The 27,801-nt window shown below is 43.7% G+C and overlaps 1 protein-coding gene across 1 annotated transcript in view; it reads right to left on the bottom strand.

Annotated features, from left to right (window-relative positions):
- The window catches only part of EDIL3 (EGF like repeats and discoidin domains 3), a 234,431-nt gene extending 208,710 nt beyond the window's left edge, over positions 1-25,721 (bottom strand). Inside the window, exon 1 of the mRNA XM_068176120.1 lies at positions 25,328-25,721. Within this exon, the coding sequence (XP_068032221.1) occupies positions 25,328-25,394 (67 nt within the window). The 5' untranslated portion in view covers positions 25,395-25,721. The remainder of the gene's footprint in view (positions 1-25,327) is intronic.
- Between the last annotated feature and the right edge of the window lie 2,080 nt (positions 25,722-27,801).

The raw sequence follows: 27,801 nt of genomic DNA, 5'->3' as shown, positions 1-27,801 counted from the left end.
TCAAGGCGTTTTGTACTTTTGCTGAAATTATAGCTCTCAGAATGATTCCTCTCTGTCCAAACAGAATGCACAGAAAGGACCTTTAAAAGAAATTTGTCACAAGGCTATCACTGGATGCAGTGGTCAAATACACACATTTCCATCACTTCCCTCCATATGCACACAAAAAATCCCTAAAATAGATAAAACAGCCCTGCCAAGCTGTTTTCCACTATCTGAAATACTGTACATAAACTATACAATAATACTTAGAGGGTTTGCACTTTCAAGAGCAACTTTAACTTGCACTTTGGGTTACTTAACACCTCTAAAATAATGTTTCTCCTTCAGACATGACTAACAGGAATAATTAAATTTCACTTAGTGATTTTCATCTTTAAAAAAAAAAATCCCATGAAATCCCACATGGTCGAAAGTGGAAAATTTTACTGAGAATTTACTTTATTCGCTTCAAACACTCCCACATGAGACCAAAGAACTGTGTGAGAAGCACAGCCAGACTATTAAATTCCTCACTTTTTTTTGACATCTCAACCCCTGGGTGACCAAGACTATCAGATTATGGAAAGGGCAAGAACACGACAGTGAATTCAGAAGGACACAAATCATTTTTTCACTATAAAGGAACAAATAATTCAAGACAGAATTTATCAGATTAAGTAATTTTTCTTTTTTTCTAAATGAAGAAGCCAATCTGCAAAAAGTGTGATTTCTTTTTTTTTGTTTGTTTGTTTTAAACATGGAAAAAATTACTTGTTACTAATTGGGCAATTAAAACAAACGAGATAAAAGACAATTTCACACAGAAATAGATGGTTCCATTTAGATATTTTATACAGTGATATGATTTCTAAGTACCCAATACCTAGCAAGACACTCTAGGAATTATCCAGCTGTCTGATGACATGACAAGCATCTCTGATTTCACACAGATAAAACAGCCTGGTGATCTTTTTTTATGACAGTCCCTCCTGTCTGCTGATTCATGGCTTATAAGCACTTGGCAAAGGGCAGCTTTCAAATTTCCTCCCAGGATTCTATTCCAGATCCTTCTGTCCCAGTAAACACCCTTCACATTTCATTACTAAGCCAAGGATGTGTGTGTTTGTGTGATGGGAGGGGGAATGAACCAGGGGGGATAAAAAGGAAGAAAAGGGACAAAAAAGCAGAAAGTACAAAACCCTGGCAGTGGTCTGTGCCTTCTGGCACAGCCCTGAGCTAAGAGTAAAACTGGGATGTTTTCTGCAGATGACACAACCCTGTGTGAGGTTTCTTTTTTGCTCTCTGCATCCCACACCAGGGATGTGCAGTTTGCATTTGGCACTGCAGTGCTGAGCACCATCAACCCACTGCTGGACCAGACAACACAGAGGGGATAAATATGTCCAGACTCTTCGTACTGGGCTCACAGCAAGGGCTGCACTGGGGCGAAATTTGGCTTTTCCTTCTCAACTTTTGTAGCGCACAGTCTTATCCTTTCTTGTGTGTGTATATCTGGACACATCCCCTGTATGTTTGTTTGTTTGTTTGTTTTTAAAGACACAACAAACTCAAGAAATCTGGCTGCCTCAAAGCCTCCCATGACACACCAGCTTTTCATTTTAAGAAAGGGCCTGCTCCACACAGACCATTTGCAGCCTTCCATACCACTGGCTAATTAATAAGCATGTTGCCCATAAATCAAAGAGCGTGCTCAATGGAATCAAATATTTCTCCAGGTGTTATTAGTTAATGCTGGTAATTATGTTTGGTTACGAGACAGCAAATTATACTTCCCTGGTTATTTTCCTGTTACCATTGGGAGATTTTACTAAAGCAGACCCAGAACCATTTAGAGCAGGTCTGTGCTACCCAGAGTTTCTCAGGTGAGTCTAGCAGCTGAGAAGAAACTGGGAATTGCACAATGCAGCAGAATTACCAGGAGCAAGGGATGCAACTTGCATAAGGAGACCCAAGAGTCTTATGGCTTTGAAAATGAGACCCCAAGTTACCAGTCCACAAAAGACCTGCACTCACAGTCCCCAAAAAGACCCCAGGGAGCCACAGCCTGGTTTGTACATATCTATTGCTCTGGGTATAATGAGCTGTCCAAATGGTTTACTAGTCCTGAAGTAGGTCTTCATCATGAGAAATGCTTAAAGGAGCACAAAACAAGAAGTATTCCCAAATGCAGACACCTGGAGTCCCTGGATAAGGCTCTCATCCAGAGAAAGGACATTTTTATCAGTTACCCAGGTCTGAGTGCTTCGGTTTTTATGTGGAAAGTCCCAGTAAGATAACCAGTATTTCATTAGATTCCTACTGCTTATAAGCAGTCACACTTCACAACTGAGACGTCCTCAGTCTTTCTAAAAACCCCTAAAAGCTGCAAAACCTTGAGTTCCACCTCCTGCTGCTAACAAACAAGAGAAAGGTGTCCACTGCAATACAGGGAAGTGCTGCAGGAGGTCTTATGAACAGAGCTATCAAATTTATTTATAGACTCATTTGCTGGTGTCAGGTTTTCTCTTAACAGACTTAGTTTCACCCTCAAATATATGTTTGTAATACGCAGTTGCAATTTTTTCACTAGTTAAAGTGAAAAATAACCCCAAACCCAGCTTACACATTTTAAGGACTGTGTTTACTTAGAAAGCATTTGACTTTTTAAATACCTCAAATGATCCCATTATTGTCTGCACCTTTTATCCCATTGACTTCTCTGTCCTAGACTTATTTTGATGATTCTGCTGTCCTTAAGTTTTCCCGCTGGAATAGCCCTGGACTGAAATACTGCCAGATGATTTAAATCCTCTTGTGGCAACACTAGTGAAAGAAAAACACATTATTCCCATTTCAGATAGCCACATCACTGCTGAATACGGAGTACAGTCACATCAAATAAGCTGCTCCTGAAGTGCAGCCAAAAATTCAGCTTCCATCTGAAAACCAACAGAGGGAATACTGGAATGACTGGGTGTTTGTTCATTAATCTGAGAGGGAATTTAACTGTGTACCTTTAGGAAAAAATACACTCAGATATTAATAATTTTCAATGGGTTTGCATTACCTGATGATTATTTGAATTTGAAACCTTGATAACCATTAAGACCTTGGGGAGAGACAATGAAATTTTTGATTAGGCACCACATTCAAGAAATATCCCAATTCTTATGGCACACCCAATATAAATTCTTGCTTTTTCTTTGCTCTCTGACTTTTATGAAGAGCAACAGTTTCACCCTTTATAAGAAAACACTTACTATATATATATATTCATTTCCTTCTAGAGATAGTTATGGAAGTCTGAAAATCCATTTGCTCCAAGAAATTCTTCTATTATATTACTCAGTCATTTTAATTGCAAATTTTAAGCTGATCCACTATATACATCTAATTATCTTTAAATGAAAAATACTTGTAATTCTAGTGCAGAAAATTACTATTTCTGTTTAATGGAAGCCTGTAATCAGCATGATTTACTTTCTTACTCCTAAAAACTTCAGTAGCTGTGAAGTGAATAAAAGATATGGGAAATGGCTTAAAAATAACTCTAACACAGCTGAAATCAATGGAGTGTATTTAAAACCTCTGATTTTGAAGGACAAATATTTGAAAGCTGTAGGTCTTGGTGATCAAGAAACAATCCCTTCATGTATTAATCTTGGAACTATCCCATGTGTCTATACCAATTTGATGGGTTTTACTTGGGTTTAGTGACTTTGGTGACTTGGACAGGGAGGAACACCACCAGAATATCAAAAAGAAACAGGAGAAAGCATCCTGGAATCTTTATCACGATAGCATTAAGGAACTCAAAAAACAGATAACCTCAAAGAAAAGTTGCTCCATCTTTCTCCAAAAAGTAGCCTCATAATTTGCCTGAAACATGATTAAAAAATGAAAACAACTTTGTTGTTTTTGTTTTTGTGGGTTTTTTTTTTTTTTTTTGTAATTTACTATTAAAAATAAGTATATTATAATTTAAAAAATAAAGAAGTGTAACAACAAGCCACATCACTGCTGTCATTTATTGCTAAATCAAAATTCACTCTTGCTGGAATGACACAGAAAAAATTATCCTGGCCCTTGAATTACAGCACCTTTGGTTTTAACCTTATGGGAAGAGCAAAAAGCAAACATACAGAGATCCATATGAGAAGCACAGGGAATGCAGCCATAAATATCATGCAGCTAGTAAATATCATCTTTAGATGCCTGAAACATTGGTCATACATTTGCAGTATCAACATAGTCAAAAATCATCTTGGCTTTATTCTACTATTTCTAGATGTTCTACAGCTATTTGACCTATTTCCAGACTCTTCTCTGTAAGGTTACATGGAATTATTTGAACATAGTGGAAATTTTTGGGGTTTTGTGGAGGTTTTTTTTGTTGTTTTGTTTGGGTTTGTTTTGGTTTGGTTTGGTTTTTTGTCTTGTGGATGAGTTTCAGGGGGATTTTTGTGTGTGTCTACTGGGTTTTTACGTTTGGATTTTTTTTTTTATTGTTTTGGTAATTTTTGGTTTTGTTTGGCTTTTTGGTTGGGGTTTTTTGTCTATTTGTTTCATTTGGGGGGGTTTATTTGTTTGTTTGCTTATTTTTTTGTTGTTTTTTATTTTGGATGGTTGTTTTGTTACCCTGGTAGACAAGTGCTCATGAATGGTACTGGATAAATGTTTGAGGAAGCAAACATGGGCAAAAAGAAAATACCTTCCTGCATGTACCCAAACTCTGCACAGCTCATTTCTGTAAAAGAAAGCAGAAGAAAGGAGCAGCAGGTCCTTTAAGGTGCTGCTCTCTGTCAAAAACCTGAGACAAGACTCGCAGCTAGTGGAAGACAGAGATGTTCCAAAATTCTGGCTCCCAACCAGAAGCAAGCAGGGCTACTTTTAAAAACAGCAACTGCTGCCAGCAGGGTATGGAAACAAAAGCATAAATAACCTTAAGTTACTTTTACCTCTCTGGCTCGTTTCCTCTGAGACTCTGCTATCTCTATTTCCACAAAGACATGCTGCCATTTTGCTTTTTCCTGCAGGACTGAATTAAAAAATTAAACCTGCGCAAGATCTGTCTTCCATTCTACATTTACTCTGAGAGTAAATAGTGTCCAGTGTCCACTTAAGGTCTTTTTACAATTTGAGATGTAAAAAGTTAAGGAGGACACAAAGACTGATATGTTCCATCAGGTTTTCCCAAAAAAGCCAGGAAAATAATTACAGATATTTAAATATAGTTTATTTTTAGCTAGAGTTTAAGACAGGTCATTTTTATCTCAAAGAGGAAAGAGAAAATAATTTCAACTGTTTCAAGAACTGAGTAAATTAATATGTAGATTTTGAACAATACCCTTCCTTGAGTTTATGCAGACAGGGAATATAATATAAGGAGACACTCTTTCAAAGTTCTATTATTTACAAGTCTTAAAAGATGCAGCTTTTCAAATACTATTTAAGGGCAAGACACTAAAATACCCTGAAAAGGGGAGCTACAGAAAAAAAGGGACAGCTCATCTTCCTCTGGCAACACAGACTCTGCAAATAGAACACAAATGGAAGTCAGGGTCCCACATCAAATTAACTCACAATTCCTATTTCCCACCGGACGGTTCTGACTCTGACATGTACAAAATTGATTAGAGATCTGTTTTCACAAAAATTCTCCTATATGCTCTCAACGGCCAGTAAGTACTTTGATTCTTTCATGTTCCAAAGGACCTGTGCTCTTTTTTTTTTTTTTTTTTTTTTTTTACTTTGCGTGTATGTGTTTTTCTTTTGTTTGCTTGTCTGTTTTTAAGTTTCTAAGGATGGAAAAGCAGAGAAAACAAACAAGTTTCACTAATGGGGAGCAATGACCTTTCCCTGTGGCCTAAGTTAGCAGACCAGTGCCTCAAACTACCAAGATGTGCTGTTCATCACAGCCCATTCCAGAGATGTGCTTCTCCTCCTGCAGGATAAATTGGAACCTGACTAATGTTGCTGAACATGAAGTCACGTTTCCTCCTCTCTTTCTTGCATGAAACATGCTCTAGTGCCCAGTGAACTCACTGAATCTTTACACATGGCCATCTGAAACTTTTGTGGGTATTGACTAAATTAAATAATTTTCTAAGTCTGCCCAATTAAATCATGCACCAGACTGTTTTTTGAAGGCTAATGAGACTGGTGAGATCTGCATGCAATACTGATCCAGCATTCTGCATAATATTATAGCATATAACATATTAATTCACTTGAAACTTATGTTTAAAAATACTTTTTTTCCTTCACCTTTTATTTCCCCAAATGACTTGCACTTTGACTTTCATGAACTAAATCTTAAATGATCTTTCAGTTGACTACACAACTGGTTCTAAGATTTACAGTCCCCTAATTACCCACATTAGACTGGAGTAATTATAGGGCAGACCAGACCAAGGCATCTGGAATTCCATGCAAATTCCTGTCCTTGGAAATGACTGCAAAGGAGGAGGCCATGGCAGCATGCAGGGTTAGGGGTTTTCAGACCTCAGCCCAGCATAGTGCAATACCTGTACACACTCTTGGGTCTCAGAGTGTGAAATTTCCCCAGTTTCCCCTCATCTCTCATTTCAGAGCAGAGTCTCTCCTGCTTACCCTTATCTTGTGAAGAAATACAGGCCCTAGAACTTGGACTACAATAATTTGGATTCTTCTCCAAGATCTTTGTAACAGATTCATCGCCTCTCATTCAAATGACCATCTTTCACTCTCCGTCAGCTCTAGCAGTGTGGTTAAAAAGCAGATTTTTCTCCCACACAGTGAAAATTAGAAAATTAGAACCAGCTGGACATGTTCAACTAGTTGGTTTAGAAACTTCATCAGGGAAGGTTTTTCCCTTTTTCCTACACACTTCAAAGTGCAGACAGAAGAGCTCTTCCTGACACACACTGGAAGTTCTGGATAGAGATATGGATAAAGGAGAACAAAGAGTTGAGCCCTAACCTTCACTGTCCCCAAGAAGCACATTAAAACGGAACTACTCCCCCCAGGTCTTCAGGGACCTTGAATTTCTGCCATTATATGAATTATCCTGTATTATATCAGCTTCTATGGAACAAAATAACACTGAAACACTGACCAGTATTATTTTGTTTGCCACTTGAGTCTACAAGGGGTAAGAGTGAGGAGGTGGCTGACATTATGCCATTTTTTTTTCTTAATTATTCCCCCAGGACACCTCTCTTCCTGGCCACTGGCACAGCTGATCATGCCAAGTTCTCATCTGCTGGGATTTGTACTAATTTGCCATCTCTCACTCAGGCTTCCAGAAATGGGATAGTAGCTTTCCAACTGCTGTTGCAGAGCACTGCACAGGGCTCTTGCTTCATTTTGATCATTAATGTCCTTTTGTGACTCCATTTTCTCTCTCTCTCTCTCCTACCACGTCCCACATATGTCACCCCTCTGTGTTTTCAAAGCTCTTTGAAGCATCTCTTAATGAATCATCAATTACTCAGTAACAAAAAGTCCAGCAGAACCCTCCATGTATTTGAAAATTTGTCACCAAAGCACTTAGTGTTTCATTCTCTCCCATGTCGCCTTTTAGCTTTGGAAAAATGTTTTTAAGAGATCCAACAGAGCCGCTTTTCATCTTCTCTGAACCCAGCCTTAAAGCTCTCTGTGTCACACCGTACCCCTGACTTTTACCTATATCAGGAGATTGCTGTAGCCAACTTTGACCATCACAATCTAATTTCACCAGAAATGAGAAAATGAGAATTTCAGAATTCTCCATTCTGTGCTTAGGCAGTGTTTTTACTGATCATCTGTGTTTACACACTGCTTTCTTTAATAAACCAGTGCAGGCTACATTCATTTTACTAGCTAATTTGCTTGAAACTGATTTCCTTAGGCAGAACCAGTGAACTGAAGAACCTATAGGTTTTGTGAAAAATATAAAACCACTTTCCATTAGTTTTAAATATCAGCTACTTTATTATACAAAATGCCTCATTTTTTACCTCAGTCAAGAAATAGGGAGGCTTTAAATTAGATAATTAATTATTAGAGAATGTCTGTTCCTCCCTCGGAGTGTAACCAAAATGAATCACCAGTTCATTTTAACTTCTTCCTTCAACACTCAGCAGAGTTGTTAAACTCTTCACATGATCACTGAATCTCAAATCTATAAACTTCATCATCTGAGCAGGAGGTTTTCATCTGAGATCTCTTGTACCAAATCCAGAATTCATTTAAAAATTCAGGCTCATAACTTCATTCCAATGTGTTTGAAAAAAGCCACGGTTTTCTGTCACAATCTGGAAATTGGACATTTCTATTACTGTCTCTGGGAGGAAAATGTGCAAGACGAGTCTTTACATATTGTGACTCATTTTTCCACTTGGATTTCATAAACAAAAATAAAGGAAACTTAATAATGCAAGTAAATCTTTGGTTTGGGGTTCTTACTGGCAGCCAACACAACTGCAAGACTATAAAGTGAAAACTGCAAAATGAAAAAAACCAGAACACTGAAACACACAGCCTGTTTTTTTTATGTTGCTTAGTTTACTTTATTAATGATAAGCAACAATTACAAAGTAAATGAGCAAACAAAACCAAAAAACACCAGATGCATCCTGCATGTATTAGATTTTATTTTGCCAGCATCTACATAAAATACAACCCTATTCTTTCCATTGAAAGGAGAGACTGTTCTGCAGTATGGAACTGAACAACGCTTTATCTCACACAGGTACTCAAAATGAGGGTGATGAGGGGCACAAGATTTCATCCTCACCCCTAGTGAGGGTTATATTTACAGAGAAAATGACTCTGATTCTCCTGCCACGCACTGCTGTCTCTGTCTCCTCAGTCTCACTCTTCTGCAGAGACTCAGGATTGAGGATTTCTCCTCAATCTGCCCCTGCAATGACACAGCCCAGGTCCCACACGTCCCTCTATTTGCAGGGCAGGAGATCCAGTCCCCAACAACACCATGCTCTCCCTGACTTCACACCCATTTAAACAGTCCTTTCCTAAAATGGGGATCAAAAAATTAAACATCCCGTGCTCTCACAGGGGTTCTCCCTCCCAAAGGCAGGACTTGCCATTTGTTGTTCTTTACAGGTCCTTTTGGTTTATTTCCCCAGCATGGCCCCTCTTGGTGGCCCTTGAGGGCATCCCTGGTCACCTGTCAGGGTTACTTAGCTCAGGGCACCCATGCAGATGTGAAACAAAGGAAGCCCCAGACAGAATCCAGTTGATACAAAACTCCAGAGTGATGTGACTGATCGTCTACTGCCCTCAGTCCCAGCACGAACACCAGGATTTGTGTCAGTCCCACTGTCCCTCCCCTGAGACATCTCTGTCCACGTGGACGTGGGAGCAGCGACAGTGCCCAGGCCCCTGCCCCAGCCCGGGCTCAGGCACCCTCTGCTCTCTCCAGAGCCCTGCAGTCACCTCTCCCCAGCACACCGGGTGGCTCAGGTGGGATTTAACCCGTGCTGACAGCCCCAGGCTCCTTCTCCATCCCCACCCAGGAACGAGCTCCGTGGTTTTCCCAGCAAGGCTGGCCAGCCTGGAGCTTCCCCTTCAGCTGACCTGTGGGACTTTTTGGAATATGGGTGCAACATTCACCTTTGCTTGGCCACGAGGGCCGTCGCTGGGTGTCCCAGAGGTGACAGATGTCTCGCCCTGCACAGGAACTGTCCAGGTCCCAGCACCCTTGGATGAAATCCATCATGTCCATCCTGTCCATCCTGGCTCACTGACCTGGGGTACACTGTATTAATTTCCCATTTTTCCCCCTTCCCTTAGTCTCCTGCAGCGGCAAAAGTAGAGGTGGGGATGAGATGTGATATCAGAAATTATGAGTTTCCAGCTTCCTCCACCATGGACATTTCCACCCACAGCTCATTTGGGGGTGCCCCCTTATGTTTCCCTCCCGTCTCACAGCACAGGACTGGAGCTGTTGGCAAAAGTAAACGGCCACCTGCAACAGCCACACTTGAAAGACAGAGGTGCTCATTTTGGGGACAAATATTGGTACCCAACTGGCACATTGCAAAAGGGTGACCTTGCCATTTTGTATTTAAAAAAAAAAAAAAAAAAAAAAAAAAGGTAAATGTTTTATGTAATTGCTGGCAAGCAACTCAGATTAAGGGCCCCAGACCAGATCATAAAGAGACTCACAGTGGTTAAGGCATGCCACAAGTATTTCAGTGCGCTGGCAGTTTTTGCCTCTGTTTTTGACTGAAAAACAGGAATCTAAACCAAGGAATGTAATTTAACAAAGCAAAAATTTCAGAGAGGTTTTAGCCCACTCTCCCGTAGGCTGTAATACAGTTATTTTTTCTCAAAGATTCTTTGAAACCATAGAATTCTAAACTATGTCTACAATAATAAAAAATTGTACATCTGATCTGAAGATTTAATTATTTAGTTTAGACATAAAGTGACAGCTTGCAATATAGATAATAGCCTTGGCAAAGATGCAGACATTAATCTAGAGGCAGCTTCAGTGTAAAGCTGTTCTGGCTGTATTCAATAGAAGTGTCATTGTATTATTAAAATCAAGAGAAGCCACAAAAATCCATATTTCTCAAAAAGTTAAATCTGAAAAGCAACCTACTTTCAACATCAAGTTTGGATTAACATCTATCAGGGCCCTTGGTCTTTGAACCACCAACTGAAAAATCAAAAATCCTGAGGTTCAATAGAGTTCAAAATGGGAAACGAGAAAAAAAAATAAACCAAAGAAAAAGAAAAATGAATAAAATATTAAACCAGAGAAAAGCAGTGGGCTAAGGTATAATATAAATCCAAAACCTGAAAACACTTTCAAATAACATCATGTTTGACACAGTGAAGCTTTTTGTCTACATTTCCTCCCTAAGTGTACTACAGCTGCACCTGGCTCCAGTTCTTGGCCATTATAACTTGTAACATGGCTAATTATTAGAATTATTAGAAAGCTTTCAATTAATGGAAGAGTTCCAGGAAAAGTGAAAAATTCCATGTAAAGCCTTTGTGCATGGGAAGAGATCAGGATTTCATTGAAACCTTGGTTCTGAAGAAATAAAAAATCCAGCCAAAGAGATGACACCTCTTTCTACAAAAGTACATTAATAAATAAGTAAATATAGAAATTTTTTTTTTTACTCCGCCAGACAACAGTACATGCATCAGAAAAATTCAAGGTAGTTAGTGATAAACAAACTAGGTCACTACACAAGATACCAAGGATAAATTATACAGTTATTTTTAATGCAGGGGAACATTCCCAGACAATTTTTTGACAGCCTGAGACAGCTGTACTGAATGCAGAAATCTGTTTTGTCTACAAACATCACCACCACTCTTCACTTTTTGGTGAACACTTGCAGAATGTAAATACTGGATAAAGATATGTCCTGTGTCAGTGCTTACAGATATGTTAGGAAAAGGCAAAAGCAAAAAAAAAAAAATTGCATGTTAGTACAGCAACACACCTTCCTTCCCAGTTAATTCTTGTACAATTCCTGCCACTGCCATTTTCAGACTCCCCATGAGGTCTGATAGGACCATATGGGGACACACCTGTGCTGCCCCAAGAACAACCCTGGCACCACACCAGAAACTCCAGAGAGATGCAATTTCTTCAAATTCCTCATTTGCAGCAGGAGAATATGGGGTCTGTTATGTCTTAAAGAACATCAAGACTAAATACTCTCCCTTTTCACCCAGACTGAAGAAACAGGAATTCCTCAGTCACTGGGGGAATGATGCCCATGCCTCAAGTTGCTCCCCAAAGCATAAAACCTGGGTGAAGCCAAAGAGTAGGGGTGATTCAAGGAGGGGTAGGAGGCAAAATAAGTTGGGTTTTTTTTATTTTTTAAACTACATCAACTTTGAAGAAGCACCTTCCATAAGGCCAATTTCAACAGATACACATTCTAGCCTGTAATCTACTAAAACAGCAATTTTGTGCCTTTTATGCTGTTCTTTTTCAAAGAACACATGTACTATCTCTAAAGTCTTCAGTAATCTTACTTCTGTATCTTAACAGAAAATGGGGCTGAGAAAAAACAGTATCTTTCCACAGCTGTTTTTCCTACAGAAAATTTATTCTGAGACCCTACATAAAAATCTTTTAAAAATTAGCCCAACTGTTACAAGATACATATACCGTGTTGTAAACAGGCCAGGCATTTTCAATTTCAATTGTAAAAGCTTCTTGCATCTCATTTTGAAAACAAAAAAGAAATTAGAATCTCCTGCATGCATGGTAATAAAGTGAGAATAACGCTGAATGACATTAACTGAGAGTTCTCCTGAAACAGCATTTCCAGATGATTCCCTGTTTTTGAGATCTCTGAAAATCTTACGTATTTCCAGTATACCAACACTTCTCTCACATACACACAAAATGAGATGTAGATTCAAGCAGCTGCTGTGGCTGCAGCAGTGGAGCTGGCACTACAGGAGAACCAAAACATGGCTTTCATGAGGCACAAGTCATCAAAACTCATAATTTCTCTTAAAAATAGATGCCTTTTTCTACTTGATGTATCAGCCTTTGCTTTCAGACTTCAGAGACGGAAGGTACAGACACATCAAGGATAAGAGATGGGTGGCAAGGACAGGAAAAATCTTGATGTGACACAAAGGACAAAAGATTGCCATGAAATATGCTAACACAAGACTTCACGATTATTATTGGAGCTTTAACGGAGTGAAAGGGTGGCTTCCTGAAGCTCAGAAAACATTAAAAGTACCATTTTTTCTGCAATTATTCAGGTCTGCAAATGGTGCTCCTCTAGATTAAAAAAAAAAATAAATCATTAAATACCAGTGATTTTTATTCCAGTGAAGTTGGGGTACAGTTTTGGGATATTTCTCCTTCCCTCCTCTACCTCAAAGGAAAATGTTTAGATAGAATTTAAAATTCTGTTCAGATTTTTCTACAAGTATAATGCTTTAACCAGAAATCAACTGGAAAAGAAATCAATGTACCCAACGTTAATTGTTTGTTACTTTCTATGGGAAATTTTTTAAAAACCCACAAAATTTCAAGAATTTGTTTCTCAAAAATCCCAAACAATCCAGCAGCAGGCTAATTGGTCAAAATTAGTCTGTCAGGAGTCTCAGATTCTTTGAAGAGTTTTTTTCCTCCTGAAGTATCTGAAGCATACAATACTTTTACCCATTTTATCTTCTTTCTCTCTTTCTGTCTTCCTTCTCAGCCTTCAGCTGTTCTGAATGAAGGACCCAGAACCACATTGACTCCCTGGTAGTTTTAAAACAGATTTCTTGCTTGGAATTAAGCCAGAGCAGGATTTCTAAGGCAGGCAGCTCCTCCTGTTTCCACTGAGAGCACATGGGGACCTTCTGGGCCTTGCCTGCTCTGCGTGGCCCAGGAGCGATCTTTATCCACAAGATAAATACTTGCTACAAAATAATTAAGGAGGGAACAAAAACCACTGTAATTTGTCCTCAACAAAATAACTTACTGGGATAGACTAGTTAATCAACACTGGATCTGCCCCAGGATAGTGAGATGGCCACACTGGACTGGGAGATAGCCAGGGAAATATGGAATTTGCTCCTCTGCCTTCATCCATGCCAAGGCAAAGCAGACAGGAATGCAAGGGATGCTCATGGATCTGACTTCTGCACATTTCCACAGGGAGGAATACACAGCTGTACTCGAGGCAGGGCGAAATCTGACACCCTGTGTCTTAGAGTTGGTCCAGAAATGTATTTCTTGGGAAGAAAAATGTGTCAAACTGGCACTGAGAAAACCATCCATAACTCACCCCTGAAGGAACCAGCTGAGGACACATCCAGTGTTCAACATCCCTGTCCATGACACTTGCTTCTCCTTCCTTGTCCCCATATCCCTTCCTTACACGATCACTGGGACTGGCCTGCTCCTGCTTTAAGCCATCCCAAGAAGGCAAACTGCCAGAGAATTTTACTGTTCTGCGTAAGACCACCACCCGTGCTGGAATTACTGAAAAGCCAGTGGCAGAGAAATTAGATGGGCTTTGGCCAAATGATCAGATCTTACAGAGTTGCTCGTCTCAGCTCTGTCTTGCAGTAAAAAAAAAAAAAAAACACAAAAAAAAAAAAAAAAACTTTGGAGGCTTGGGAAGTTTCCTACAGAGCAGATACTTGTTTCACCCCTCCCTGACTAAACTGCTCTGGCCCACACGTTGGAGCTGCACCTCTTAGTGCTCCACTTTTACTCACACTCAGCAGGCTGACAGAGAGTATTTATATTTACATTAATTATTAGGAGGAAATTCTTCCCTGTGAGGTTGGGCAGGCCCTGGCACAGGGTGCCCAGAGCAGCTGGGGCTGCCCCTGGATCCCTGGCAGTGCCCAAGGCCAGGCTGGACACTGGGGCTGGGAGCAGCCTGGCGCAGTGGAAGGTGTCCCTGCCATGGCCGGGGTGGCACTGGATGGGCTTTAAGATCCCTGCCCAACCCAAACCATTTCACTACTCTATAACTGTGTGGTTTTAAATCCACGTTTTTATGTAATTATTCATCTATGCTGAAAGATATTGAGGCACACTGGAGCAATCACTGCTCTTGCTGTGTGAACCAATATAGATATGGTACTAACATTAAGTCAATATATATAGTCAATCACACTTTATTCCAGCTGATTTCCGAGCTCTTGTTCAGAATGTTGCTTTGATTTTTTTTTTCTTCCCCGATGGATTTCACAAAAGAAAAGATACACTGACACTACTTTCCCAGCTATGCCTGACATTGCTTCAATTACCTTTTTTTTTTTTTCTTATGACTTTAGTGGCAGGTTGAACCACAAGACCCACATTTGGAGTAAGAGTTAAGTAAAACCACCCTAGGAAGGAACCAGAGCATTTTTGTAACTGTGCCACAGTACAAATATGCAGCATTTCTAAGAGAAATTTATGAAAAAAGTTATCTCCCTGATTAAGGATACCAGGTTGAAGAGAAGCCTGGTGAAGAAAGCCAAGGAGTCAGAATAGGATGGGCTTGATCACACCCAAGAAAATGAAAGTCCTTATCAAAGAGGTTGATCTTTGTTCTGAAAGGCTATCTCTAGGGAGTGCATCATTCTGTACAAGGTCTGAAGGTAAAGCATAAAAAAAGACATTAAAGAAATTACACAAAAGCATCATTAAAGAAACATATATAGCATGCACCAAAGAAGGGAGCTACTAGGTCATTTCAGTTGCTTCCCATGACAACAGCACATCATTTCCCCATTTATACTGTACATTATTCACAGTATCAAGCTAATCTTCCCTTAAAATTGTTCAAATAAATAGCACTGCATGGTTTTAAAATAGTTCTGGAATGGTATCTGAAAGCAATCAGCTAGTGGGTCTTAGTTTTTAACCTAGAAAAGACCTTGCAAAGCAATCCCATGCAATTCCTCACACAAAGAAGGAATCTGACAACTTACATTGCATGTAATAGTTTCTCCATCTCTACTTCAAAAGCCTGAGCTGGAAAAGGAGTTAAAAATCCCCAAGAAAAAAAAAACCCTGGCAAACAAATTAAAGCAGGATGGTCTAAAGAACTGTGATACAGAGTAATCAGGAAGGAAACTTGGATTTCTGGGGCTGATTGTCTGTAGTAACACCCAGCAGTGATAGAAGCTATCCTGCATGAGGGAGAGACAGACTGAAAGATGTAAACAAATGCTAAACATAAAATAAATCTAATTTATTTTAATTTTTTTTCCTATTTCTCGTGCCTCTGCTTGGCACATGCAAGTCTTATCTGTAAGTGTTTCTTGGATGATCTGTTGTAGATTCACTGTTGCAGAAACCTAAGACACGGGTAATCAGATGCCAGAAATTACTGTTATTTATGCTCTGCTGTCACAGCTCTCCATAATTATGCAGGTTGACACAGCATCTTGACAATGACAGGGAAAAAAAGCAGATTTTGCAGAGATTTTTTTCAGCCTCCCTACACAGAAGCTCAGCAAATAAAATTGCTGCAGCTAAAAATTAGCAATGCAGTCATCTCTTTCATGTTTGGTTTGGGCTTTTTTTTTTTTGGCCTGTCAAAAAGTTACTATTGTGAGAGTACTCAAAGACATGAATAAAAAGGTCTCTATGCCTAAATGGTAGCTTTATCCTACAGTAGGACCATAATATAACTATGCATAAATAAATGCCTTGTGTTGTTTAGAATTGAAAACAATCAAGGAAAAAAATAGTTGCAGGGGGTGAGGAGCAAGAAGAATGGGAGAAGATTATTTACATAATGCTGAGAAAACACCCTGCTTTGCATTAAAAATAAAAATTTGAAACTCTGGGGTTCAAATGGATTTCTACACTATGAATAATGTGAAGCACTTACCAGTCACCTGAGCTCGTGCTGTCCCAGGTGTGCAAGCTACACCCCACAGTGAGGCTGTTCACTGGTTAAACTGCTGTGTGAACAGAATTGCAATATTCTGATAGAACACTTTGGGTTAGGAAATTTCTCTATCAGCTTTAATCAAGAGCCACCACTTGATGCAGAAACTGCACCCTCGGAAGGGTTATGCCTCTGTATCTGACCCCACTCTCTCACACATCACCTGGGAGAGGAGGCAGCAGAAAAATCCCACACTGAAACCTCCCACCTCCTCCCCTCCTCTGGGGAGGCTTTGCTCCCCTCCCTGTCCCCTGCGGCCTCCAGGGTCACAAAAAAAACCACAAATCTGAAGCACATTTTTCTCACACATCGTCAGATTCCGGCTGGGATGTGCCAAGCTCCTGCCCTGGCTCTGCTGAAAGAGCGCTGATCTTCTTGAGCCTCCTTATCCATCTGCTGCTCCTCCCTGCTGTCATCTGCACACTTCGGCTTGCTGCTTTAAATACCGCGCCTGAAACCCTGACTCCTAAAACCCAGAACATGTCATTCTGCTGCCGCAGTTGAGAGAGCTGAGATAATCCAGGATTCTCCACTTAAACAGCGTAGGCAGAAGGATGGCTTGGCTGAACAGGAATATTCTCTTGGAAGCAAGGCAATCAAGGACGGTGTGTGCCCAGTGTGAGCAGGGCCAGGTGGCATGGGAAGAACGCAGAGACACTGCTGCCGGTGGAGGGAGAAAATTGCGTGGCCAAGGCTCAGATGGAGTTGGTGCTGTGTCTTGGGGTTCTGTGGTCAAGATGACCCTGAAATTGTAAAAAGTCTTTTTCTCCCAGCCCCGCAGACAAAGAAGTCCAGATGCATCGGTTTTGCTTCTCAATGTTGTTTATTTTCTCTTATCTATAACATTCTTTCTCTGACCTGCTAAGCTCTGTCTAGCAAGTCGGATCGTGGCATTATGTCTGCCCTCTGGGGTGGTGTTTACATTTTATACTAAAAACTATGTGTCCTTTATTCACTATTAAGTCCCAATACCTACCACCTCTGTTAGACAGTGTGTCTCTACTCTAAACCAATAAAAAGTGTCACCATCACAGTGAAAGATGGAGGACAAGAAGGAGAAGAAGGACAAGACACCCAAATTCCTCGATCTTGCCTCCTGAACCCCACTCTAAAAAACCCCAAAATTCTACTTTTTCGGCCTGTGTTACATTAACTCAAACTCTTGTGACCTGTAAATCTTCATACAGAGTTGGCAGTTTTTCCCACGGGCTAAAATCGAAGGCACAGGTGTTTTGACTTCATACCAAGGTCTCTGAGCCCCCTTGCCAGGGTCTTGAGGCAGCCAGAAGGATGTCCTGGGTTCCCAGAGTGCTGCAAGAACTGTTGGGGACAATAAAAAGAGATTTTCTGAATATTGGCAGCAGGCAGTGCAAAAATACCATTGGCCTGCTCCAGGAAGAGGATGGTCACCTCACAGACAGGGACAGCGACAAGGCTGAGGTGTTCAGTGCATCCTTTGCCTTCTTCTTTGACACAGATGGACCAAGAGGGTCCCAGTGCCCTGAACTGGAGGACCGTGACTGTGACAGTGATCGACCCTAGTTAACCCCAGTCTGCTGCTCCAGCTGGATCCCTAAAAATCCATGGAGCCTGATGGGATTCATCTGAGAATCCTCAAACAGCTGCTGATATAATCACAAAACCTCTCTTTCTGAGTGGTCTTGGGAGTCCAGAGAAGTCCCAGATGACTTGAAGCTGGAAAACATTGTCTCTCGGTTTTCAAGGAGAGCAAGAAGGAGGACCCTAGAAACAGCAGGTCTGTAAGACTCACTTCAGAGCCTGGCAAAGGTATGGAGAACATTATTCTGGGAGGTATTGAAAAACACCTGGAGGACAAGTCATTGCTCACAGCCAGCATGTCTCCATGAGGGAAAAGTCCTGCTTCTCAAACCTGATTTCCTTTCAAGGTGACCCACTCCGTGGATCAAGGGAAACCAGCTGATGGAATCTTTCTGGATTTCAGAAAAGCTTTCCATGCTGTCTCTTACAGGATTGTTCTGGACAAATTTTCTGTCCCACAGCTGGATAAACACATCGTGAGATGGGTGAGCAGCTGGGTCATGGGTTGGGCACAAAGGCTGACAGTGGCTGGGGTGACATCAGACTGGGAACCCGTCACTGGAGAGATCCTGCAGGGCTCCATCCTCGCCCCTGTGCTCCTCAACATCCTCAGGAGTCACTTGGGTGTAGCACTGGATCCTGAGCAAGTTCACAGATGACAAAAACCTGGGGGGAGCTGTTGACTCCCTCGAGAGCAGGGGGGCCCTGCAGGGAGGCCGTGACAAATGAGAGCCCGCGGCCAGCTCCAGCTGTGTGAGGTTCAGCCACAGAAGGCGCTGGATTGTGCCCCTGGGATGGGCAGACTGGGGAATGAGAGGCTGGGAAGCAGTGCCAGGGAAAGGGACGGGGGTCCTGGTCAGAGGCAGTGCCCTGGAGCCAGGAGGGACATCCCTGTCCTGAGGGACATCCCTGTCCCGAGGGCACCAGGCCCAGCATGGCCGGCCGGGCCAGGGAGGGATTGTCCTGCTCTGCTCTGGGCCGGGGCGGCCTCACCTGGAATATTGTGTGCAGTTCTGGCACCACAGGGTCAAAAAGGCATTAACCTGTCAGGGAGTGTGCAGAGGAGGGCCATGGGGACGGTGCAGGGCCTTGAGGGGAAGCTCCGTGAGGAGCAGCTGAGGGCACTGGGTCTGTGGAGATGGAGGAGCCTGAGGGGAGACCTCAGCGCAGCCCTGCAGCTTCCTCATGAGGGGAAGAGGAGGGGCAGGCACGGATCTCTGCTCGTGGAGACCAGGGACAGGGCCCAGGGAACGGCCTGAAGCTGTGTCAGAGAGGTGCGGGCCGGATATCAGGAAAAGGCTCTTCCCCCAGCCTCACCTGGAAGATGGTGTGCAGTGCTGGCCCCGCAGGGTTGTAAAGGGTTATAAAGTTCAAAGAACTGTCAGGGAGCGTGCCGAGCAGGGCCATGGGGACCGGGAGCGGCTGAGGGCACGGGGTGCGTTCAGCTGGAGAAGAGGAGGCTGAGGGCAGACCCATCACAGTTACGGCTCCCCGGGAGAGGAGGAGGAAGGGCAGCTCTGAGCTCTGATCCCTGCTCCCTGTGACACTGGCAGGACCTGAGGAAAGGGCTGGAGCTGGGCCAGGGATTTGGGATGGATCTCAGGGAAAGGTTCTTCCCCCCAGGCTCCCCAGGGAATGGCTCCCCAAGGCTGCCAGAGCTCCAGGTGCGTTTGGACAGTGCTCCAGGGATGCACAGGGTGGGATTTTGGGGTGTCTGTGCAGGGACAGGAGCTGAGCTGGATGGGTCCCTTTCAGCTCAGCATATTCTGTGGTTGTGTTAGTATTTACTTGCCCATTTTCAAACAACTTCACCAAAGGAAAAAAAAAAAATATATATATATATATAAATGATAATCTGTAAGCCTTATGGACATAAGTCTTTTACATACAAGCCATAAAACCCCCTTTTGCCTCCTATTAAAAAGGTGTGTGGAGTGAGGAATGCTATCAATAACCTCAAAAAAATCCTAGACAGTGCTTTTCTTGCACATAACAAATTCTTACTTCAAATACAGAGCTGTGCATCAAGAATTCATAGGATGATTAGGTCTTATCTAACATTTCCTAAACTTCTAAGTATCAGACCAGATGTGAGGCACATAAGTGGCTGCAATTCCTCTGTATGGTCTCTGGAGTGTAGATATACCCAAATTATACCCAAAGTGGAGCATGTTTGCACATAACTGCTATGCATTATGCAAAATTAAGATGTTTTAATGTATGTTTCATATGATAACGCATTCACACACACACGCACACACACACACATAGTTATTGGCTGGATTAGCTAGAGACTTTATTAGATAATTATGGTCTGCTTCATTTCTCAGCTTTCGGAACTTAAAATAGAAGAACACCCCCGCTGTGAGGAAAGGTAACACAGCTTGCTGATTAGAGGGAAGAAAAAGCCACACAAACAAATGAATAAAAAACCCCACAAGTTTGTTAAGTATATTCCTTCACCAGCAAGACTGAAATTTGATGAAACCTCGAAGCACGAAGGTGTGGTGCAGGTTCTCTGCCTCCAGATTCCTGGGACACGGCTGCTCATTCAATCCCTGCCTTCAGAGCACACAGACCCACAGCTGCAGGTATTGGGTTTGGACCAGATCCTTGCTCTGTTCCCACAATATGAATGGCAAAAAAGCTGTTCTACCCTCTACATAGCTTGTTGGAAAGTCAGCCATACCCTGCTGTCACTACACACAGCGAGTTGTTCTCCCTCGAACATAAGATCCAAGTTTCCTAGAAAAAGGGAAACTTAGACCCATTATTCCTCAGACTGACACAGCACACTGAATTTAGGCTGAATTTTCCTTTACCCTTGGTTGTCTCCTGAACTTTAAATGCAAAATGTGTTTTGGTACTCCAATATAAAACAGCATTTTCCAGAAGTTTTAATTTTGCAGATGTTCTTACTACCCTTCTTTGCACTTGAATCCATTGACTCATCTTTTATTTTCTAGCGCATCATCTGACTAAGACTTCACTGTATTTTGACTTTGAACCTTTTCTGAAACTTAAATTAATACCTGTTTGTTGTTCAACTCATTCATTCAAACTCAAGCTGGGCTTCAGGTATGCTGCAATGATGCTCAATATCCTAGAATCACATAAATGGCTTGGGTTGGGAGGGACCTTAAAGGTCACACAGTGCCAGCCCTGCCATGGCAGGGACACCTTCCACTGTGCCAGGCTGCTCCCAGCCCCAGTGTCCAGCCTGGCCTCGGGCACTGCCAGGGATCCAGGGGCAGCCCCAGCTGCTCTGGGCACCCTGTGCCAGGGCCTGCCCACCCTCCCAGGGAAGGATTTTTTCATCACATCTAATCTCACTTGTAACACAGCTCCGGCCATCTTTCAGAATTTCAGAAATCCTGGCTCTGTGGCTTACCTAAGTTTGAGACGTTTAAGAGACTAAGATGAAAACAGTAACACGCCAACTCCTATTGTGACTCACAGTAAATTTGGGAATAGCAGAGATTCATCTCTGATTCTTGCAGTTTCTTAAACACAGCTTCCCCTGGTATCTTCACTTAGGCTGAAGGGGTTTCTGGCTGTGAGTTTGCTACTGTTGCTGTAGGGGAATGTGCCGCATAAACAGCTAATTTAAGGTATAAAAATCTTAATTAAAAGTTATTGTCTTTTGAAATAACTTCCAGAATGGATAACTTCCTGATTTTCAACTGGGTGGTAGTTGAAAAAATGTGGAGGAGGGAAGATAAGACAGTGACCCTTTCTCCTATGGTGCCATTGATACACAACCTTGTATGAAGTATGTCCTTTGAAAAGAGACATGAACGATAAGGACATAAACGATAAGGACATAAACGATAAGGACATAAAGAGGCTGGGCACATGAAAAAACCAAATAATACGACCAGAACGATTAATTCCAGTTATAATAGTGCATGGCTTGACATCAAAATTTGTCCTAGGCTGACCAGACACGTACAGAATACAACAGTATATCCACTATATGCTTTCTGGAGGCTATACGAGCAGTCATGGAAAATCAATTTGAATACAAATGTAATTTGTTAAAAGAACAGTGAAAATCATTATGCAGGGTCACACTGTCAGCACTTTGTACAGAAGCAGATGCTGTCCAAAGATGCAAAGGCATTCAGTAAAACAGAAGAATCTTGGTCTTTAAAAGCCTCTGTGATCTTTTCAGCCTTTCAGTATAGATACATGAGAACAAAGCTACAGTTTACCTCTCTTGTTTCTCAGTACTTTTGCTCCTTGCAGCTGATTCCAGCTGCAGAAAGGAGCTTTATAGAAACTTCTAAGCCTCAGAGAGAGTGAAGGTTCCCACTGTAATGGAGAAAAAGCAGCATCTTTGAAACACTTCCTTCAAAGTTCCAGAGTTTTTTGCTCAGGCTGACAGGATGCGGTCATAAAATAAAGAATTAGACTTGCCTGTTTTCAGCAATGTCAATATAATTTTTAGGCAAACCATACACAAAAACTCAGCAGAGAGCTAAGTGGAGGAGCATGATACAACCCAGGGAGCAGCTTCACTATAAAGACAACTCAAATGGTAATTTTTCAGAAGGTCCTGCTACAAAAATATTTGTCATGACGGTGTGGGATGCACTGATCTGCTGTGCTCCTATAGTCCCATTACTGTTGTTGATCGGCTTACACCATGGTCAGAGGTGCATCTCAGAACCAAAACAGCCACCACTTTTACATCATGCTTTCCTTTCATCTGATCCCAATCTTCACTGACGGTAAAGCTGTTGGGGACAAAAAAAAAAAAAAACAAACCCTAAAAAACCCACACAGTGGTACTCATGAATCTGTATCACTGCGGGTGGGATGCACGGTGTTTCTTCCTCCTGAAACAATCTCTAGTAGTCTCTGTAGTCACTCTGGTAGTTACTGTCTGTCCACGCACAGTAAAGCACCAGAGTGCCTGGCATTCAAATTCGACCAAGAAACAGCAACAGCGGCAAATGTAAAAGCTTACAGCTGTTTTTAAATATGTATAAAAGGGCATTGCTTATTAAAAATGCACCTGCATCTTTCTTGCAACCTAAGGGCTGGAAGTCACTGCACCCTTGAAGGCTGGTTTCATCATGTGCTTGCACATAAAGACATCTCTGAAGATCAGGCTCCTGTTACAGTGCATGAGATTGCAAACTCATCAGACTGGCCAGGAGGAAGAAAATTACAGTCTCCCATTGAGATGACTTTTTCATCCATTACTACCTTTCAATCTCTATCACCCTTCTCTCTCCCTTAAAATCAACAACAACAGCAAAAAGACAGAAAGAACCCCACCCCAAACTTGCTGACATACTATGTATTTGCTCCAAACAGTAAAAGCAAAACGTGCTTTTAAGACATCGTGAACAAACAGGATTTTGACCTCCACCATTACTTTGCAGAGCTCCGCCAAAAAAGGCAGTTGGTCTTTTCCTTTAACAGTAGGCTTGAAAGGCAGGTCAGTAATGAAGTATATGACTTAACTTTGATCCGTACTTGGAATTTACCCCGAGAGGCAGGTGGTAACCAGCCACCTGCACAGATGACACTTCCACTGGTTTTCATTCTCCACCATTATGGGAATGGAATCATAATGTGTTGGGACCAATTCTGCATTGTTCAAAACCTGTTTTTGAAAGACTTTTGGTTGCTCACAGTGCTCAGAGTCATTGCAACTTTGAGAGGATCTATTAAAAGGAAATGTTATGACAGCCACCAAAATTAACCCACTATATCAGACTTGTCAAGCACCATTTTGCTCCATTTCAGCTCAAAAAAATACTCAGTATAATTTTCTTCTGTTTCTTTTCGAGAGCCAAGGACAAACCTTTAACAGAACAATCACAGCTCAAGCAATCACAGAGCAAATGGATTTTTTTCCTTCCTATTTCACTTCTGCGAGAAAACCTATTAAGTTCTCTCTGTTCTGAAGTTACCTAAAAACATGGCAGAACTGTAGACTTTAATGAGAAAACATCACAGATATGAGCTATCAGAAGTTCCAAGGAAGCCCATTGCAAAGCACTTATGACAAGTCCAGGCTTTGTGGCAGACACAGTTATCTTCTGCTTAAAAAAGAGACTTTGGGGAATTAGCTGCAGGTACAAGGACATATTGCATAAGCTATCACATGCTCACTGCAACTGGGTGAATGCTACCGGATTTTGAGAAGCCGCCGTGCTGAATAATTTAAGGACTAATAAAATATTCAGTTTTTACTGATACACTGGTTTCATTTTGAAACCTCAAAGGAAAAAAAAAAAAAAGTTAATAATGAGGGGAAGAGGTCTAAAAGTCAGCGGGAATATTCTGGTACTCATTAGGACAACAGTTGTTTTACCAAGCATGAGGATAGAGGGGTCTCCACGCCGGGTTGGATCACACATAGACACAGAACATCCGCGGCACAGGACGCCGCTCGCAGCTCCCAGAGGACGAGGGGAGACGAGTCCCCTCGGGGGACTGCGGCCAAGAGGAGGGGACCCACGGGGGTCCCGGAGCCGAGCCCAGCGCCTTCCCCGGGAGCGCGGAGGGAGCCCGGGCGGGACAGCCGGGGTGGGCAGGACGCGACGGGACGGGCAACGAGTGATCGCCCACCGCCCCGGGCAGCCCCCCGAGCCTTCTGCGGAGGGGGGACCGTGCCCACAGCCCCACCATCAGCTCCTCGCACCACGAGCTCGTACAACTTTTCAGTGTTAGGAGGGTAAACCCCTGCAAGAGCTGATTAATATAAATAATAAAGACAACTCCCAAGAGATCTAAAGTTGTCTCTCTGGGGTAGGGTTGGTGTTTTCTTCTTCGGGAGGGTTTTTGGTTTTGGTAGGGGTTTTTTTCTTCTGTTTTGGAAGGGGGTGAGACCCCGAAAAGGCGCCGCGGGTGTTTTAGGATGCAGAAGACCTAATTAGAGGGAGGCAGCGAAAGGGTCGCCTGGCAAGAGCTGCTCGCTGCTGCCGAGATGCTCAAGCTCCCGAACGTGTTTGCAAAGTGTTCCGCGGTTTGCTGGGTCTCCGTCTCGGAGCTAGCAGCCTCCAAATTACAATGAAGACCGGTGGCTGGAGAGGGGTGGGGGGAGGAAGGGAAAAGCGGTGGGGACAGCTCTGCGGATATTAAATCTTCCCAGCCGCTCATCTGGATTACATTTAATCTCTCACGGCATTTCTTTCCCCTCTAATTAAACACAGTTTCAAAACAGAAAGAGTCTGAGGATGGATCGTCCGCCGGCTTCTAGTTCAAACGCAGAGATAAGTATTATTATTTTTTTTTTCTTTCCTTTGCATAATGAGAAAATGAGATCCCAGACAGCGGCACCCTGCTGAGAGCCACCTCCCCGGTCCCCCGCGCACTTGGACTCCGACTTTGCGGGAGCTCCGGCGCGACCCCGACCCCTGTCCCCCGTCCGTCCCCGCCGTCCTCCGTCCCCTCACCTCGGGCGGGGCGCGGCGCCGCCAGGCTCCCGCAGAGCGCCAGCCAGGCCAGCACCGCGCGGCTCATCCTCCTCCTCCTCCTCCTCCTCCTCCTCCTGCTCCTGCTCCTGCTTTCCGCCTCAGCCGAGGGATGCGAGCGGCGGGCACTGGCGGTGCCTCCGCCCGGTGAGGCGATGCGAGGCGCGGCGAGGATGCGCAGGTCCCTCCCGCGGAGTGTCTCCCGGCCGAGCGCAGCCCCCGCTGCTCCGCTGCCACCGCCCTACGCGCGGCGCGGAGCCCGTCCCGCCGCCCGCCCGCTCTGCGCGCCCGCCAGGTGCCGCCGCGCCTCCAGCATGGCCCGGCCGCCGCCTCCGAGCTGTGTCCCGCCGCCTCCTCTCCTCCCCCTCTTTCTCCTCTCTGCCTTCTTCCTCCTCCTCCTCCTCCTCCTCCTAGCGCCGCTGCCCTGCCCGCCCCGCGCGGATCCCGGGGGCGGTGACGCTGGACACACCCCGGCCCCGCCACGCCCGCGGCCGCGCCCCCGCGGTGCGGAGGGTGCGGGATGGAGCTCCCGCACGGGGCCGGGACCCCGCGGTGCGGAGGGTGCGGGAGGGAGCTCCCGCACGGGGCCGGGACCCCGCGGTGCGGAGGGTGCGGGATGGAGCTCCCGCACGGGGCCCGGACCCCGCGGTGCGGAGGGTGCGGGATGGAGCTCCCGCACGGGGCCCGGACCCCGCGGGCCCCGGCTGATCCCAGGGATGCTCCCGCAGCGCTCCCGTGTGCGTGGACGGCGGGCGCAGGTCTGCGTGGCCGGGGTTGTTCTCCCGCGGCAAATCGCATGTCGGGCTAGTTTGGTTTTGGGTGGGGTGCCTGCCCTCGTCTATTAGGGAGCGGACGCTGTTCACGAAGGTGTTTTACCCTCCGCGGAGGAATTTTGCCCTCCACAAACTTCTGTCTCGCAGGTGCTGTCCAAGCCTTGCGCTCTGCCGAGTGCTGCCTCGGCTTAAAATCCCTCCTGAACATCCACACAGGGAACTCGCACGGAATCACAGGATTATGGCATGGTTTGTGTTGGAAAGGACCTCAGAGCTCACCGCATCCCAACGCCCACGCCATGGGCAGGAGCAACTTCCACCAGACCAGGAGATGCAAAGGTCCTTTCTTTCCACCTCCCTCCCTCCTCAGGTAGGATGCCACCCTGCCCAAAACTGGAAGGGAGTCAAAGCAAGAATGAAAGATGCGGCGATATTTCAGAAGCAGCCCAAGGTAGAGGGTAGGAAGATCTCGCGTCAGACCACTGCACAATTTTTTTTTTAGTTTTCATCTCTTTTCCCTACCTGGTACATAGAGCCACGAGAGTGAAAAAAGTTTTCCTATTGGGTGTCAAAAGGCTCTCCAGATATTTTATATCTGTAATTTGCATCCCGTCTGCATGCCTTTGTGGTGAAAGACCACATATAAATATTATATTAAGCTTTAATGCACTTGCCGAGTGAGAAGGATGCACTGAACAGCGCTACTCTGTTGGGAAGCATTTCTGCAGATACAACCTGAAAGTCCGGGCTGCTTGCATGACAAGAAGAGACATCGTGAAATTAGGAGTGGAAACGACCCGTTAAGTCGTCTGATCTCTTGGTTACTTTGGCTGGCACCTCGCAGTAGTTACAGCATTTCCTTTTGCAAGCCCTTTGTCTGCCATTAAATTCCTGCCAGTGACAGGGTGACAGCCCTTGCCTAAAGCTCTGGTTCTACATCTGAGCTCGCAATTAATCACATTTTTCTTTGACACTGGAAGTGTTTTGGTTTCAACACCTTACATTGTCAGCAAAGATTTGAAAGGACGAGGCTTTTTTTTTGCGCTGGTTAAACTACGAAATTAACAGAAATGACACGCCTTGATAAAGAGCATTTGACACCCACAGTCCCATGGCTCTTCCTGCTTGCACACAGCTCAGTGGTGCCCACATCAGGTATGCACTTCACCCATCACAGCAGGGCAGGCTTCCTGATGGCACTCAGGGTGGCGCAGTTTTCCAGCAGGCTGGGACAGATGAAAAAAAAAAAAAAACAAAAAAACAAAACAATCTCCCAACATTAATTTAGCCCACAGCAGCAGAAAATATGTCTTATCATGAGCTGTAGTCCAGTGCAATGCTCTGGACATGTTCCCACATACTTGGTAGCACCCACCAAAACTTTTCCTGTCCACACTGTAAGGTGCACTAGCACAACTCACCTGGCAGCACTCAGGTGTGCTGCAGCCACGCCTTCATTAAGCTGCACAGGTATCCCTGAGATTGCATCACCACTTCCTCAGCAACCTGGATTTTATACATCGGTCTCCATGCCAGAGATCTCCCTGAAGAACCTCTGCCTGGAAAGAAAATACTTCTCTTTCTCCCCAAGAGTTGCTTTGCTATCAATAAAGATATAGTGAAAATTTAGGGAGCCTTAACAAAGCTTCTGATATTAATGCATCTTTTCTCTACAACGGTGCT

Source organism: Anomalospiza imberbis, chromosome Z, assembly GCF_031753505.1.
Source record: "Anomalospiza imberbis isolate Cuckoo-Finch-1a 21T00152 chromosome Z, ASM3175350v1, whole genome shotgun sequence".
Classification (NCBI taxonomy): Eukaryota; Metazoa; Chordata; class Aves; order Passeriformes; family Viduidae; genus Anomalospiza; species Anomalospiza imberbis.
The sequence above is the reverse complement of the archived record's forward strand: the minus strand, read 5'-3'. Positions and strand labels throughout refer to the sequence as shown.